This window comes from Labrus mixtus, chromosome 16 (assembly GCF_963584025.1).
Source record: "Labrus mixtus chromosome 16, fLabMix1.1, whole genome shotgun sequence".
NCBI lineage: Eukaryota > Metazoa > Chordata > Actinopteri > Labriformes > Labridae > Labrus > Labrus mixtus.
The window spans coordinates 19,118,790-19,137,638 of record NC_083627.1 but is presented as its reverse complement, the minus strand read 5'-3'; the positions used below and the strand labels follow the sequence as shown (position 1 = coordinate 19,137,638).

Here is an 18,849-nt window from a genome sequence, read left to right as displayed (position 1 = left end):
TGCTGCATCTTCAGTCTGGACTCCACTGATGGTCAGAGTGAAGGCAGAGTTTGATCCACTGCCTGAAAAACGATCTGGAATCCCTGATGCTCGAGTGCTAGCACGGTATATAAGCAGTATAGGAGTTCCTCCATCTTTCTGTTGGTACCAGGCTAAACGGTTGCTACTATAAACATTCTGACTGGTCCTACATGAGATGGAGACGGAGGCTCCCAGAGCAGAGCTCACTGCTGCAGGCTGAGTCACTGTGACCTGTCCTCTGGACTCTGAGGATACAGAGACAAAAACAGAAAGCAGCATCAGGGTTTAGTGGGCTTCATTTCAGAGGGACCGATGTTCATAGAGGAGAGGAGTTTGATTCTCTGGACTTTACCTGTGAAGCAGCAGCAGAGGAGGAGAGTCCAGATGAGGACGCAGATCAAAGTCATGTTTTTGATGATGAGGACGAGGATTTCTGTTGTGATGAAGGACAGCTGTCAGTCATCCAGTGTTCAACTGTCAGGACTATAAACTCTCCCAGAGCACTGGAGCATGGTGCTGCTGATGCAAAGTGGCTCTCTATGGAAATGTTCTGAGAAAATGGCTGATTTTTAGCTCATTCAAAATGTGCTGAAAACAAATTTGAAAATGGGAAGTTTTTACGTCATTCGAAACATACTGCAGAGATTTGTCAGCATACAAAGTCATTGTGTGTTTTCATACAAAGTGTTATCATTGTTACACTCATTTATTTAAGAAGTAGACAAATTACCGACTTTTATTTATATTCTACTCCACTTCTCATTCATTGTGTTCATCATTGATTTTAGATCATTCCTCCACCTGCTGTTTAGACATCCTGCTAAAATATTTTCTTGCAAGAATGTGCTAAATGTTTGTTGATGTCACTTCTAAAGAGAGTTGTGTTTTTGCAGGTTTAAGGTCCTTTTAAAGGAAGCTTTCTGTGTTTCTTATCAGAGTAACATCATATGAGTTCACTGGAAGCCTCACAACAGTTATTGAAGGCTTTAAAGTTAGAGGAACATAGTTTAATGATTTATTTTGTCTTTCTATTATTTCAGGTCATGCTAGGCACTTCCTTCCATAATAATACATTTTATCTAAAGGCCCCTTTCAAGGCACTCAAGGTCACCTTAGAAAACAGAGATAAAAACAACAAAGTAACACTACATCGATAAAATGAACATTAAAAATAAAATGTTACAGGATGTATAAAATCATTGTGAGGAGGATTCATGAGACTGGATGGAGAATGATCAGACTGAATATGCCAGTTTAAAAAGATGTGTTTTGAGATTAGATTTAAAAATGGACAGAAAGTGAATATTACGGATGTGTGGTGGGAGGGAGTTCCAGAGGCTGGGACCAGAACGGCTGAATTCTCTGGACTCCAAGGTGGACAGGCAGGCAGTTGTTGTGGTGGATTGAATTGAAGAAGAAGACCTGAGAGTGCGGGTGGGTGTGTTGATGTGCAGGAGTTCAGAGAGGAACAGAGGAGCGAGGTTATGGATGGCCATAAAGGTGAGGGGCAGAATTTTTAAGTCAATGCGATATTTAACTGAAAGCCAATGAAGCTGCTGAAGGACAGGAGTGATGTGATTAACAGAGGGGGTTCTGGTGATGATGCGAGCGGCAGAGTTCTGGACCAGTTGAAGATTGTGGATGGACCTGAGAGGGAAACCAAAGAGAAGGGAGTTGCAGAAGTCAATGCAGGATGTAACCAGGGTGATGACATGGATGGCAGTACTGTTGGGTGTGAGGGACGGGCGGAGGCGATTAATGTTACGAAGATGGAAATAACCAGACCGAGACATTATTGATGTGAGCTTGGAATCATAGTGTGCTGTCGAGGATGACACCCAGACTCTTAACCTGAGGGGAGGGAGAAACTGAGGAGTGGTCAATCGTGAGAGAAAACTGTCAGGTTTTGAAATTGTGGGTTTGGTGTAAATGAGGAGAACCTCTGTTTTGTCACTGTTTCATTTGAGGTTGCAGAATAACCAGGATTTGATTTCTTGTAGGCAATCAGACAGGGAAGTAAGCGGGAGGGAGGAGGTCGGTTTGGTGGACAAATAGAGCTGGGTGTCATCCGAATAGCAATGGAACTGGATGTTATATTTACAGAAGATATGGGCAAGAGGAAGGAGATAGATGATTAACAGAAGAGGTCCCAGAACAGAACTCTGAGGACCACCTGTAGTGACTGGAAATGGCTGAGATTTGAAGTTTTTTTTTTTTTTAAAGATTTATTTTTGGGCTTTTTTGTGCCTTTAATTGAGAGATAGGACAGTGGATAGAGTCGGAAATAAGGGAGAGAGAATGGGGAATAACATGCGGGAAAGGAGCCACAGGCCAGACACGAACTTGGGCCGCCCACCTGGAAGACCACAGCCCCCACACATGGGGCTTGCGCACCAACCACTGCACCACCAGCGCCCCAGGATTTAAAGGTTTTGAGTTGAATAAACTGAGCGCGACCAGAGAGTTAGGATCTAAACCAGTGCATGGGTGTGTTAGTCATTCCATTGGAGGCTATGTTTTAAGAGTTTTAGATAAAGTTTAGATTTGTTAAGGGGTATGTAGGGGTACATTTGGACCACCTTTGATGTTACAATCACAGTGTGTGTGTGTGTGTGTGTGTGTGTGTGTGTGTGTGTGCGTGTGTGTGTGTGTGTGTGTCCTCAGTGAAGTGTGTCAGTCTCTGCAGAAACTTCCAGCTGCAGCAGTCAGTTCAGTTTCTGTTCAGTCTGACTGAGGGAGGTTTTTGTACGATGCTATTTCACTGTGTGAACACATACTGACTGTTGATTTCATAATAACTCTGACAGTAGTAAACTGCTGCATCTTCAGTCTGGACTCCACTGATGGTCAGAGTGAAGGCAGAGTTTGATCCACTGCCTGAAAAACGATCTGGAATCCCTGATTCTCGATTGCTAGCAATGTATATAAGCAGTTTAGGAGTTCCTCCATCTTTCTGTTGGTACCAGTGCAAATAGCTACTACTGTAAACATTCTGACTGGTCCTACATGAGATGGAGACGGAGGCTCCCAGAGCAGAGGTCACTGCTGCAGGCTGAGTCACTGTGACCTGTCCTCTGGACTCTGAGGATACAGAGACAAAAACAGAAAGCAGCATCAGGGTTTAGTGGGCTTCATTTCAGAGGGACGGATGTTCATAGAGGAGAGGAGTTTGATTCTCTGGACTTTACCTGTGAAGCAGCAGCAGAGGAGGACAGTCCAGATGAGGACGCAGATCAAAGTCATGTTTTTGATGATGAGGACGAGGATTTCTGTTGTGATGAAGGACAGCTGTCAGTCATCCAGTGTTCAACTGTCAGGACTATAAACTCTCCCAGAGCACTGGAGCATGGTGCTGCTGATGCAAAGTGGCTCTCTATGGAAATGTTCTGAAAAAATGGCAGATTTTTAGCTCATTCAAAATGTGCTGAAAACAAATTTGAATATGAGAATCTTTTGGTCATTAGAAACCAACTGAGCATCATCAGCATACAAGGTCATTGTAGGTTTGTAGCTCTCTGTGTTTTTCAGCATAGTAACATCATGTGAGTTCACTGGAAGCTTTGTGAAGATTTTTTTTTTATAGTTGTCAATGTAAAATACAGTGTAAATGCATTATTGGGTAGTTTTGGTGCATGAGGAAGGAAATGTGCTTTTTATTTTTTTATATGATTTCAGGTCATGTTTGGCCCTTCATTCGATGACATAATTTTAAAGGTTTTAGACAATGTTTTGGTTTTAACGGATATGCTGGGGATAATATGGACTATGTATGTGTTATATAGTCCAAAATATTATTATTATTATTTTTATTAATAATCTCTATGTCCATGGATGTTCACGTGTGTGGGAGGAGTGGGAGGTTAATTGTGAGCCAGTAAAGATGGATGTAAATATTAATGTGTCTCTAAAGGTTTAATGACTTTAGAAATTCCTTCTTTATGTAATGTGGTTGCTTGTCAGTCCCCGGTAGAGGCTATATAAGGGTGACGTAATCAAGCGCTCGCCCTGTCTTACCTGTGTGTAGAACAAGGAAGTGCAGCGTGAGGTGAACTGATTACAAACAATTGCTAGTGGTAAATGATCTGTTGAACTTAAAACGTAACTATCCACACAGTATGAAAGCACATGCAAGAACAGGGCTAAAGTTAAATTGATTCACTCTTGTAGATCGTGGATTACAACAAGTAGGAGGACGACTGGACTCTGTAGTGACTCATTGTTTTAACGGTATGAGAGTCCTCATGTTGTGCTGTGAATGAAATCATCTCTGTTGGGCTTTAATAATTAGTTTGTATTTTATTATCGCTCTTAATCATCAGCGGCAGCAACGGGAGTAAACTTGCTGATTATTATTGTGCAAAATTAATGTATCAAATTATGTGACACTATGTAATTATTTTCTTGTATTTTTTTTAGTATATTAGTATATTAGCTCATCACAACATTAAAAGCACACTGCTGGTCTGGGTGCTAAGTTGATGAATTAAAGGTATGCTATTTTGGGTTGACACTTTAAAGAAATGTAATTAATATGTTTTTGATATTGATTGATTTAGAGTCTTGTTTATTTCTCTAGGACTTGGAATTAACTAAAAACTGTCACTGTTTTCCCCCACTTTAATATTTACTTAATTGTTTATTTTTAGAAGTAGTTTCAAATTAGATACTTTGACGGGCCGCGTGCAATAGACTTTATGGGCGAAGTGCAATTCATGAATTCATAGTAAAGCTATAGGGGCGAGGGTAGTAGCTCTGAAAGCCTTGATCCCTTTTGCTGTGTTTATTAATTTGTAGTGTTATGCATGAATTATTTGCTGCGTGAGCAGGTGAAGTTAGTGATTATTAGGGAGTGTTGTTAAATGTATCAGTTGGATCTTGAGTGTGATTAGGAGCAGCTATTTTTCCCTGTGTACCTTCTTACTATGGGGATCAAGTGATTCATCAGTCATCCCTGCACAGTGCCACAGTAATGTATGTGTGCCTTGTCTAGTGAACTGCGTATATTTATAAAGCTACTGTGTCACCTGTATTGGTCATTCATTTTAACTTGTTTAACGTTGTGTTACATTCTTAAATAAATACTATGTTGTTAAAACTACCATCCTCTCGTCTACTTAATTGAGACACCAACCGGTTAATTTTTGGTGAAACATCTGGTGTAGTGGTAGCTACTTTAGTCCTATAGACGGTAAAAGTGCTACATTTATTTTCTCATTTTAATTACGTGTTTTTTTTATAGTTCAAATGTGCTCAAATATATGAACCATACTGGAATAATACTGGAACGATGCAGCTTATCAGATAAAGTAAAGAATAAAAGATAAGCAAAGTATGATATCATCAGCATATAGAATCTTCAATGTTTTAGTACCAGCATTATGACCTCAACATATGGAACAACTGATGTTTCTTTAATGAACATATGCCACTCACAATCATGTCATGCGTTTAGTTAACCTAAAGACTACACATTATGCTCTGAATGTATAAAAGAGGAACATGATGTTTGAAAACCTCCAAAAATAATCTGTAAAAAAGTATGAATCTAAGTGTTGTTAACGTTTGGGTCCTTTTATAAACGTGTTCACTTTGCAGCTTATCTTCAGTCAATGTAGTTTGTTCAGACTTATTTTCTTAATGCTCTTTTCAAACAAATTTATCAATAAACAGAGTTATACTATAAACTGTTCTCTGTTTTATGGACCTAGTTAGCAGACAAAGTTGTAAAGTGCATCTGTTACTCTGCAGCTGTTCAGTCAGATCAGTTCCTCTACAGCTGACGGAGGTTTTTGTAAGATGTTGTATCACTGTGTGAACGGGAAGCTGCTACCCTGCTGACAATAATAATCTCCTGAATCTTCAGTCTGGACTCCACTGATGGTCAAAGTAAAGTCAGTTCCAGACTGACTCCCACTGAAACGATCTGAAACTCCAGACTAACGGTTGGAAGTCCACCAAATCAGGAGCTTAGGGGCTTCTCCATGTTTCTGAAGAGAACAGTCTACCTCATTGTCCACATGTGAACTTGCTTTACATCTGATAGAGACAGTTTGTCCTAGAACAACAGACAGAGATCCAGGAGTCTGAGTCAGGAGGATGTCTCCTGAGGAACCTGAAGAAACATGAAAAAAGAGGAGAAGGATTATTGAGACAAATCCAGCTCAGAGAGAGATGATCATCATCCAAACAGAAGAGTCTGATTCTGTAAATTCTGCAGCAGCACATCAATTCAATGAACCTGGTTACACCATGAGGAAAACTTTTCAGATAAGAGTCTGACCCTGAACAAGGAGCCCCAGGGTGACCGTCAGTATAACCAGTGACATCATGCTTGTGCTGCAGGTGTGTCAGAGTCCGTGAAAGGTGTGGACAGACACTGATCAACACTGGAGAGCAGAGAGGCTGAACCCTTATATGCAAACACACAGAGTCACTGAACTGTAGCTGTACTCAACTGATCAGGGTGTTTCTCCCTGACAGATTTGACCAGTTCAACATTTAAATTCTTCATAGGCTGTAGAAGAACGGTAAAAGATTTAAGTTAAACAAAATAATCCTGTGTGGATTTGTGTTAATTCAAAAATGGAAAAAAAATGTGTAAACATTTTATTTTGGAAATGAAACTTTTGAGGCAGGACATTTATTCTGATTGAAACATTTAATCACACTGCAGATATTTATCCTTTTACAGACAAGGACAATGGATTGTGTTTCAACGGGTTTTCTCTTATTCCTTCAAGTAACGGACATCTCACCTGCACACCACATAGGACTGTACACCAATAAAACAATTCTGGCATGACATCACTGACCACCTCTCTGTACTCTTGAGCTGCCACATCCCATGTTCACCCACACTCTGAAAAAGAGAAAAAACAGAAAGAACAGCACAGTAAGGACAGACTAACAGACATTGCAACATTACACACAAATCATAAAGACAACAACAATAAAGGTAAAACTACAGAAAACAGGAAATACATCACAATCATACATTAAAAGCTTGTTTGAAGAGGTGAGTTTTGATCAGTGATTTGAAAGTAGGAGGGTCGGTACAGTGTTGAATATGTGTAGGGAGTGAGTTCCAGAGGGAGGGGGCAGCTATGGAGAAGGCTCTGTCCCCCCAGGTTCGGTACTTGGTTCTAAGAGGGGGAGATAGGAGGTTTTGAAGAACGGAGGCTGCGTGCAGGAGTGTGAGGGTGAAAGAGAGCCGTGAGGTAGGAGGGGGTCTGGTGGTTAAGGGCTTTATGTGTGAGGAGAAGGATTTTGAATTGGATACGGTAAGGGACAGGGAGCCAGTGGAGATTTTGCAGGACAAGGGTGATGTGTTCACGTGTTCGGGTGTGGGTGAGCTGTTGACTCAAATCACAACACTCAGAGGTTCTTCAATAAACGACTCGCAGTGAGCTGGAATAAAAACAACATTTCAATCCTGATGTGGATTTTATTAATGCACCACTCTCTACACCTGTAGAGCCCTGTCCTCCCTTGTTCTTCATCTGTCTATGCGAGCGACAGAGAGGATAATAGAAACAGGGTATCAGGGTAAAAATGGCGCCCTGCATCACACACGGGCAGTTAGGACCCTCCAATAGGAAACTATAGAATCAGGCTGATCATGTCGCTGACGCTTGTGAGGACACGCTGTAACAGTAGAAATGTTTTTTCAAATCTGATAAAAATAAATGTTTAAGATTACTGTGAAATATCCTCTACTGAAAACATACTAAAGAAATACAAAATAGAAACATGTAAAGATTTTCACTCTTTCAGTTTGAGGTGGGTTAGAAACTAAACTTCAAATAAAGTACAGCCCATTTTTGATTCTAAAACCCTACTACTACTTTCATGCTGGATTGTCATTGGAAAAAAACATTTGTATTGTATTAATTAGATGAAAACATATTTTCTTTTATCTCAAACAGGAAATGAGACGTCAGGGACTGGAGTCACAGGAACAGAGACGGTTAAAGGTAAATTCTATTAGTTATGTAATGAAATATGATTTCAATTACTCTTTCACAGTCTGTCACTCTAAAAATGCATTTTAAAATTCATACAAGTGTAATTATGTGTTATAGGCAATTGAGGCAAGACAAGACAGAATGGAAGCTTTTGAAGAGCCTACTGATGGTGTGCCGCTCAAATTTAAGTTTCCTAATGGATTGGAGAGGACGAGGAAGTTTGTCTTGTCTGAATCTATTCAGGTTATCACTTTACCTGTCTTAATGTTAACCTCTGAGAAGGAGTTCACCTCTGATGTTAAGTTTTGCTCTGGGTTGTGCATAGTATGATAATTCATAGATGTAAAGTCCTGTTTCTGTTCTCTGCTTTAGACATTGTTTGATTTTGTTGGGCAAGAGGAAATGGCCAGTGAGGTTTTTTGTCTTAGAGAAGCAGCATCAACCAAAGTACTGGAAAGCACACTGTCAGGATCCATTGAGCAGTACAACATCAAAGGGTTTTCGACCCTCTATGTTCAGTGGATGGTAACACCAGCTGGACAGGTGATTAGCAATGTCATTTCAAACATTTTCATTTGTACTAGTTTTTAAAAATTACAGTTTTAATGTATATTGTGTATCTGTATTTGTGTGTATTTTTGCCTCCAATTCAGATAATAGATGCATGTGACCCGAGCAATGCTTGCCCTGCCATAGACCAACAGAGCCCTTCACCTGCTCCTTCTTCTCCTCCTCCTCCTCCTCTTCCTTCTCCTCCTCACCAGTCTCCTGTACGATCACTGCCTCTTCAGCCAACTCTTAGAACAATAGTGGAGAATAGTGAATCCTCATCATCTCAGTATGTTATTTTACTTTCATTTGAATATTTATTCTCAAACTTCAAAGTTGTCTTTTGTCATCTAAGTTTTATATTTGTTTTTATGTTACAGAATTGATCTGCAAACTGTCTTGATGAAGCTCCTCAGCAAAGTGGATCTCACCTGTAATCACACAAGCAATCAAATAAACGTTTGCAGAGACTACATCTTGCAGGGTAGCCTTCAAGCATTTAAACGACGGCGCTTTGACCCAGGAGCAAAGCTGGATGTGATATTTGTCGACAGTGAGGGGGAAGGAGAAGGGGCTGTGGATGATGGAGGGCCAACCAGGGAATACCTGCGGTTGCTAATGAGGGCTGTACAGCACTCAAAGATATTTGATGGGCCTGAGAATGATAGGCTGTTGGCTCTTGATACTCATTGTAAGTAATTATTTAAAAAGAAGTGTAACCTGTATAAAACAAATGATTTGAATCTTTACATAAATGTTTGTTTTTCAGATCTTGAGACTGGACTGTACACCCTGATTGGAAAGATGGTGACCGTGTGTATAATCCATGGTGGAGTTGGCCCATCCTTCTTTTCTAAGCGTCTCTTTCTCCAGCTTTACGGTAAATCTCCACCTCCTGCTTCATTGGATGAAGTGGGAGACCAGTCTTTCAGAGAAAAGTTATTAAAGGTGTGTATTGCACAGTTTTTGAAGCCTGGTCATTACATTTTCACTGTAGATTTTTTCCCCTAAATAGGACTACTCTCATTATTGTGTTTTTTTAGATAAAAGAAGCTCAGACTGTCCACGAGGCAAATGATGCAATCACAGATGCAGAAGACAGTCTGAGCATGATGGGAACTCTGAGATACATCACATCCTTGGAGCAGAGGGATTCCCTGGTCCAGTCTGCAGCACATTATTTTGTTGATGGGCGGATGCACGTGGCATTGAGACAGTGAGCAGTTTATCCATCAGGGCAAAACTGAGGGTTGTGAAAGGGTAAACTTGTTCATATAACATTGATTTGTAATGTTCTAATTTATGTGGTTTTTTTTTTCAGGTTTGAGGAAGCTTTCAAAACTCTGGGTTTCCTTGATGAGCTAAGGGCTCACCCTGGAATCTTTGAGGACCTGTTCACCAGTGCATCGGAACCACTGGAGGCCAAAGACTTGTCTACTTTGTTTGAAGTTGATTTCTCAGTCCCTGGAAGTAACAGACGACCCCTGGAAAATCAGACCATCTGTTTCTGGAGAGACTGGTTAATCGATATTGAGGGTACGATATTTCAATGGCATGTGTGTTTTTGGCTGGACCACTGAGCCAGCCCTAGGAATTGAAATCAGGTTAGGTTGATCTGTCAGTCATTTGTGTCTTATTGTGCAATTATAGTTTCATCAGTTTCATGTAGATGCAGTTGTACAATACTTGAAGCTTATTAGTGTGACAGGCATTTATATTTCTTTCCATGTGAGCTATAATTTCCTTTGCTCATGTCTTTGTAGAAGGAGAATGCAGCCCCTTGACGCTGGAAATGGTGCTGGAGTTTGCCTCTGGAGCTTCAGCAGTGCCTCCCCTGGGCTTCCCACAGCATCCTGTCATTGAATTTCTCCACGATGAAGAGACTAAAATCTTTCCAGAGGCAAACACATGCGCCATAGTGCTCAGACTGCCCATTCACAAACAATATGAGAAATTCAAAAGCTGTATGACAGAAGGAATTCTGCAGGCTCCAGGTTTCGGCATTGCATAATGTAACCAGGGTCCTAGATAAACACTCTCTAAAATCTCAGCATTGTTTCAAAACAACCTCCCAAAACCTGAGCATTTTCTGAAAAACTGCAGTATGTCAACATTTCCTAAATATTTTTTTCTCAGCCTTTGTAGCAAATGAAAACGTATTAAAATCAATGAAAAGCTTACTTGACTTTAACTGTAGAGCATTACCTTTGCCCTAAAATTAATAAAGATTTTTTTTTAAATCTTTAAACTAGTGTTGTAGTCAAGACCACACTAACCGTGACAAAGACCTGCCCGAGACCAGAGAGCTCCGAGGCAAGACCAAAACATTTAGGGAACGAGACCGAGTCCAGACCAAGACAATAAAAATATCAATAAAATATCACAGAGGTTGAAAAAAATATTTTAAAAATCCATTGTTTAATTGAAGTTTGTGTATAAATAAATCTGACAGCGACAAACAAGGTCTCTGCAATTTGTTTTCAGTGCAGCATTCTGTGGACCAAAGGTTGAAGTCAGTTCAGGCTTTAAAGTACAAGTTCATTACATTCTAGGGCAAAGCCCTCCTCAGACTTCTGTAACATTGCTGCAATTTTCTTCAAATTAAAACAGCTTTTTCAGTGCATTTGTGTAAAGTAATTATAACTGAACACAAGAATAATTAATAGTTATAGTATGGTTATACTATTAAGAGAGGTTAATATTTGGGAGTCAAATATTTCAGAACTGATATGACGTTTACTGATATTTCCATGTTAAAGTACAACTCGCACCTTTTTTTCCCCCTCAAATGTGGTTATCAATGACATGTTCCAATGTTATGCAATGGAGGCAGGACATTTTGCAGTTGTATGATCATATAGAGGGTACTTTAAATAAAAGAATGAGCGGATTCCTCACCTGCCTTTAATATTTGTTTAAACAATATTATAATAGTAAAACATTGTCAGTGAACATTTACTATACAATGTCTAAATGCAGGAGTATTTTCAGTGTGGTAATACCACTTTTGCTTCTGTACAGGAGCAGAATACTTCTTCCATCATAAGGTATGGTATATGGTAATTTATACAACAGTTAGTTCTGACCAAGCAATATGATTGGATCAGAGGCATTACATGAGTGACGATATAGGACACAACATCACTGGGACTTTTCACAACATGTGTCACTCCACCTCAGCCAGGAGCTTTGAATACTTTGAATTGACACTGACAGCTGACAGTTTTTATCTATTCATCATCTCAAACAACAGACTCTAATTTCAATGGTTTCATGATGAAATCCATTTCTTATGGGAGGCTGTGGCTCAGTTGGTAGAGTCGTCGTCTCTCAACCGGAAGTGAGGTGGATTCTGGGTTCTTCCACAACAACAGCTGGGAAATGTTCATCATCATCAAGACTGGGGAAAGTGCCAATCCCATGGTGTGCCAAAAGGGCAAGACATTGTTGATGGCTGTGCTGTCCATCTCCATATTGGCCAGCATTCCTGCAATCCAGATTTGGACAGGTGTTCTGTTGTTTTCTGTGCGCAGACTGTGGTTATTCCAGGCATTTCTGAAGTTCTGAAGTCTTTTCTGAATTTCTGGCAGAAAGACAATTTGCAGTGCCATTTTGTGGAGTTCATCCTCAGGATCAAGAAGCTCAGAATTCTCAAGAGAGTAAAATGTATCATAGAAAGATTGTAGAACATGCAGAAAAACATCTCTCCAAAGACGTTCTATTCTTTGGTTATGGACAGACTCGCCTGTGATGTGACTCCTCCTCTCCACACCTTGAACAAGGTTCATGAACAGTGCAACTTGTGAATTCTCACCTCCATAGTCTGATCTAACTCTGGAAGGAAGGCCATACATGCAGGTTGCTTTTACAGACTGTGTCAGTACAGTGGAGGCACGATTATTTGTGTTGCAATTCAAGTATGTGATCAGTCGAGAGTGTCCATCAATGGCTCCATGGACCACCAAACCCCACCTTGTGATAAACATAAAGGAGAAAGGTACATTTGATTATCAATCTAACAGATTGGTGGAGTTGTTTTTATACCTCTAGATTATAGTACATTGAAACTACTCAGTAAATGTACAGACAGGGACAAATTAAAGGAAAACCCTTAAATAAAATAAACATAAACATCTGAAAGTGAGATGCTTCTGTTCACCAGAGCTCATTGGATGGTCTGGTGAGGATGAAAATTATGTGAATAAATGCTTGGGCCATTAAGTCACCAGAACTCAACCAAGCTGAACATCTATGGAAAATTTTAGTCAAACGTAACAATGCTCTCCACCACCATATCTATAACGCCAACTGATATAATACAAACTTTCAACTTCAAATGTATTTAGTGATGTATGTGATTTTCTCTGATGTTATATGTAATTTGGTCAGTCTGTCCGTGTTTGTTTTTCTTTCTATCTGCTGGACTCAGGTCTCTCTTACAAAAAGACTATAATCTGATAACATAAATTATATAAATTAGAGAATATATTGTGTAGTTATGGAGTTCATCCCTGTTAATAGTTAGTAATGTATATAACATACAGACCAATTACCTTATGAGGCGCATGTTTCCATCTATGTGCCATAAACTGTTGGGATGGAGAACATGGTACACCCTTCTGGTCACAGCACTGCTCCACCTGCACGCAGCTGCAGCAGGATTTATCTGGGTCAATGCGTCTCGTACCCTACGGCGTGGAACGAACAGCCCCTCAGCTCGGAGGAATCCTCTCATCATCTAATAACATAGAACCAACACACAAACCAAAAACATTTTCAGCTAGTTGTATTGGTGACCCAAATTAAAAAATACATTTTCCGTATAGTTCATGGGAAACATAAAAACTACTGTACCTCACTTCCTGTGTTAGGATAAAGCCCATGAAGTCTTGTAATGTGTTGGATGAGCTCTTCGTCTGTCACTGGTAGATGTCCTCTTCGAACAGACACTCCAAGCAGCTTTGTTTTCTTGTAAAGAAACGATGAGGAGCAACCAAACATGCCAGCCATTTGCTTGACAGTGTATCCTTGTCTCAGCAGAAACACTATTTGCTGCCTTGAAACATCAATGGCTGGTCTGCCACGGCCTCCTGAAAAATAGGCAACAACAGGGAGCTAAAAAATGACTTTCAAATATATGCATTGCAGATTACTGACTACCTTATTAAACTGTAAAACAATCTCTTAATGTATGTCTTAGAGTCCTGTATCTAAATGTGTACATATGTAAAAGAAGAAAGATTTAATATTATATGCACTAAAGTATCAAAAGTTAAACTACACTATGTATTTTGTATAGTTGTATGGTTTGAAGTGTTCAATCATTGATGTAGGGAACATAGTGACTAAAGATTCTGTTCAAATAATTAATGGTACAGTTATGCTGACTCTGATCTCCTTTTAACGTTGGTAGGTTTGAACTTTGAAAGGGCAAAATTGTCATCAATTTATAACATGTTTTCTGTGCTGATCATGTCTTCAGAGTTGCTAATAGGCCTAACTGAAGGGTTCAGATAATAGTATGGTGTAAAAAGAATAATTATTTTTAAAATGTAACAGAGTTAAAGCATTTCCTATTGAAGATCCTCAAGTAAAGTATACACAAGTTACCAAAAAACTACAGCCTACCTACATAAATTACACTTGGTAACATGTAATAGACTTTTTTAAGACCACCATAATCATTTTCAACAATTTGTTGTTCTTGTTTACGTGTTTTTGTCTTATTTTAGTCACTGCAGCCTGGTATTCATTTTTTAACTTTCCTGGACAAATATATTTTACAGTGACATACCAGTCAAAAATTACATTTTGACATGTTGAAATGTAATTTCCACTAGTGAAAACTAAATTGCTACTTGTCAGCCAGACTGTTTTAATGTTAAAAGGGTCTTAAGACTAACAAATGGAGTCGATTTGCCCTGTACAACATCAGGAAGATCAGACCTTACCTGTCAGAACATGCTACACAGCTCCTGGTACAGGATCTTGTGATATCACACATCGACTATTGCAGCTCTCTACTGGCAGGTCTTTCTACATGCACTATCAAACCCCTGCAGATGAAACAAAATGCAGCAGCACGACTGGTCTTCAACCTTCCTAAAAGAGCACATGTCACTCTGCTGTTCATCTCCTCACACTGGCTCCCAGTTACTGCTCGCATCAAATTTAAAACTCTGCTGCTCGCTTACAAAACAGACACAAAAACGGCTCCTCCTTACTTTAACTCTCTCATCCAGGTCTACACTCCCTCCCCCCCACTACGCTCTGCCAATGAAAGGCGTCTGATCCAACCTTCACAACAGGGTCCTAAGATGCTAAATAGACTCTTCTCCTCTGTCGCCCCCTGGTGGTGGAATGAACTTCCAAACTCCATTCGATCTGCAGAGTCCCTCTGCACCTTTAAGAAAAAGCAAAAGACCCAGCACTTTATAAGTACCTACGACCTGATGACGATGGTTTAGATATTGTTGTTGATGATGATCATCTCGGACAACTGTGTGTGAGATTGAAAGGTTTCCATGGTGATATGAATTCAAAGGGACTGCTGTAATTTAATTCTGGGGAATTTAGTTGGATTTAACCTCTGAAACTCCTGATCTGTGTCCAAAGAAAATCAACACATCACAACATATCTAACAGTTATGTGAGAATGTAGCTTGCTTCTCATCGTTTTAAATCAACACTAACAATAAACTACACAAACCATATTTGTGTAAGCGGACTTCAGGGTTGTAAACAGCATCCAGCAGTCTGTGTTGTCGCTCGTTTTCCTCTTTTGATCGACGAAGTTGCTCCTCATCGTTCTTTCAAACAGATCAAATATCTCTTCAGCAGTAGCAGTGAGTCTCTGGTTGACAAAATATCTCAGTGTTTTAGCTTTAGACATTTTCACACACACACACACACACAGGTTTGTACAATTTAATGATGTCGACATTTTAAACTGATGGGAAACCAGCTGTCTTCTCACTTAGCTGCTTTATGTCAGAATGTCCTCATCCCGCCCATTCTGCTGATCCCTTTAAAAACATATTTCTTATAGTCTGTCTGTCAGTCTGCCTCTGTGTGTGTCTGTGATTGGCAGAGAATCATACCTACAGTTCAGCTGAAAGGCTTGGAGAGGGTAAAAGACTCCAGCAGCACTTGTAGATCAAGATCAATTTGATGAAGTCAAAGGCAAATTTCCCACTGGGACAATACAGTTCATCTTATCTATCTTATCTTGTCTTATCTTATTAACTTAATATGACACGTTTCAGCTTGTGAACTTTGATGACCCTGCTGGAGGCTACAAGCTGAATCATGTTGGTCTTAAAAAGTTCATGAAGTTGATCTTCATCATACGAGTGTTGATTAATTCAAATGATTGTTTAATTCTGATTTTTTATTGATCGTATTGGCTGATATTTCTTTCTCTTATCAGCCCTGATTGGTGAAATCTTAAGTATTTTTATTATTTTTATCTTCTTTATTAATATAATTTATTTTGTTTGCTGTCCTGTAATTGTAAATGTATTTTATGTTTTTTGTTCGTACCTGCCTTTAGGGACTACAGATGAAATGTAGCTTTTGTGCTAATTCCGGCATATTGACTTAGATGGGATTGGCTGATTTGCTGATTCATGTGCAATGTCCTAATTCAATAAATACAATTTAAATTGTTGACCTTCTCTTCACTGTGTTGTTTCTTGTTACATCTGTTTCATATTGTGTTTCATGATGGACGTCGCTTTGCTGGCTGCAAAACAAATCTGCCCACAGATACAGTCACCTGAACCTGAACCTGAAGTCCTAGTTTGGTTGTCATGAAACCAGAATTTTTTACTTGGATAAGTTATCAGTAAAAATCAAACAAAATTGGGCACAGCTGGCGTAGTGGTTAGTGCGCTCGCCCCATGTACGGAGGCTGTTGGCCCAGGTTCGAAGCCAACATGTGGCTCCTTTCCATCATATTGTTTCCATGATTTCTAACTTCATCCACTTTCCTATCTCTACAATAAAGGCACATAAAGCCCACCTGCCAAAAAAAAGTCAAACAATATTGGTACCTGTTTCAAGTTTTACTTTATGCTCCCCCAAAACACAACATCCTCTTTTAAGTTCACATATTCTCCTCCTCTTCCCCTGTGTGTGAAGTTTCTTGTTCTAAATCCACTCTGATCCTGTATTTGATCATGCCTATAAATCCCTCTATTTCAGCCCTGCTCAGAACAGGCTGTTTCTGTGTCTGTACCTTTAAATATGTAAATGAGCTGTGTCTGACCATCATGGTGAGGAAAGAGGGGGGAGAAGTGGACTGAAAATGTTTGATATTTAAAAGATGGTGTGTTTATTCTCTTCACAGTGTGTGTGTGTGTGTGTGTGTGTGTGTGTGTGTGTGTGTGTGTGTGTGTGTGTGTGTGTGTGTGCGTGTGTGTGTGTGTGTGTGTGTGTGTCCTCAGTGAAGTGTGTCAGTCTCTGCAGAAACTTCCAGCTGCAGCAGTCAGTTCAGTTTCTGTTCAGTCTGACTGAGGGAGGTTTTTGTACGACGCTTTTTCACTGTGTGAACACATACTGACTGTTGATAGAGTGAAAACTCTGACAGTAGTAAACTGCTGCATCTTCAGTCTGGACTCCACTGATGGTCAGAGTGAAGGCAGAGTTTGATCCACTGCCTGAAAAACGATCTGGAATCCCTGATTCTCGAGTGCTAGCATCGTAAATGAGCAGTTTAGGAGTTCCTCCATTTTTCTGTTGGTACCAGGCTAAGTAGCTACTACCATAAACATCCTGACTGGTCCTACATGAGATGGAGACGGAGGCTCCCAGAGCAGAGCTCACTGCTGCAGGCTGAGTCACTGTGACCTGTCCTCTGGACTCTGAGGATACAGAGACAAAAACAGAAAGCAGCATCAGGGTTTAGTGGGCTTCATTTCAGAGGGACGGATGTTCATAGAGAGGAGTTTGATTCTCTGGACTTTACCTGTGAAGCAGCAGCAGAGGAGGAGAGTCCAGATGAGGACACAGATCAAAGTCATGTTTTTGATGATGAGGACGAGGATTTCTGTTGTGATGAAGGACAGCTGTCAGTCATCCAGTGTTCAACTGTCAGGACTATAAACTCTCCCAGAGCACTGGAGCATGGTGCTGCTGATGCAAAGTGGCTCTCTATGGAAATGAGAAAATGGCTGATTATTAGCTCATTCAAAATGTGCTGAAAACAAATTTGAAAATGAGAGGTTTTTAGGTCATTCGAAACATACTGCAGAGATTTGTCAGCATACAAAGTCATTGTGTGTTTTCATACAAAGTTTTATCATTGTTACACTCATTTATTTGAGAAGAAGTAGACTAATTACTGACTTTTATTTATATTCTACTCCACTTCTCATTCATTGTGTTCATCATTGATTTTAGATCATTCCTCCACCTGCTGTTTAGACATCCTGCTAAAATATTTTCTTGCAAGAATGTGCTAAATGTTTGTTAATGTCACTTCTAAAGAGAGTTGTGTTTTTGCAGGTTTAAGGTCCTTTTAAAGGAAGCTTTCTGTGTTTCTTATCAGAGTAACATCATATGAGTTCACTGGAAGCCTCACAACAGTTATTGAAGGCTTTAAAGTTAGAGGAACATAGTTTAATGATTTATTTTGTCTTTCTATTATTTCAGGTCATGCTAGGCACTTCCTTCCATAATAATACATTTTATCTAAAGGCCCCTTTCAAGGCACTCAAGGTCACCTTAGAAAACAGAGATAAAAACAACAAAGTAACACTACATCGATAAAATGAACATTAAAAATAAAATTTTACAGGATGTATAAAATCATTGTGAGGAGGATTCATGAGACTGGATGGAGAATGATCAGACTGAATATGCCAGTTTAAAAAGATGTGTTTTGAGATTAGATTTAAAAATGGACAGAAAGTGAATATTACGGATGTGTGGTGGGAGGGAGTTCCAGAGGCTGGGACCAGAACGGCTGAATTCTCTGGACTCCAAGGTGGACAGGCAGGCGGTTGTTGTGGTGGATTGAATTGAAGAAGAAGACCTGAGAGTGCGGGTGGGTGTGTTGATGTGCAGGAGTTCAGAGAGGAACAGAGGAGTGAGGTTATGGATGGCCATAAAGGTGAGGGGCAGAATTTTGAAGTCAATGCGATATTTAACTGAAAGCCAATGAAGCTGCTGAAGGACAGGAGTGATGTGATTAACAGAGGGCGTTCTGGTAATGATGCAAGCGGCAGAGTTCTGGACCAGTTGAAGTTTGTGGATGGACCTGAGAGAGAAACCAAAGAGAAGGGAGTTGCAGAAGTCAATGCAGGATGTAACC

General features: G+C 39.9%; 2 gene segments (V, D, J or C); both read right to left on the bottom strand.

Moving 5' to 3' along the window:
- LOC132991218 (Ig kappa chain V region 3381-like) overlaps nt 1-17,619 on the bottom strand; it is a 180,556-nt gene extending 162,937 nt beyond the window's left edge. Inside the window, 1 exon segment of the V gene segment in view lies at nt 17,503-17,619. Coding sequence covers nt 17,503-17,557 — 55 coding nt within the window.
- Nucleotides 2,768-3,276, bottom strand: LOC132991253 (Ig kappa chain V region 3381-like). The segment is given in 2 exon segments: nt 2,768-3,102; nt 3,210-3,276. Coding segments are annotated over 2 exon segments (378 nt in total).
- Nucleotides 17,620-18,849: the final 1,230 nt, after the last annotated feature.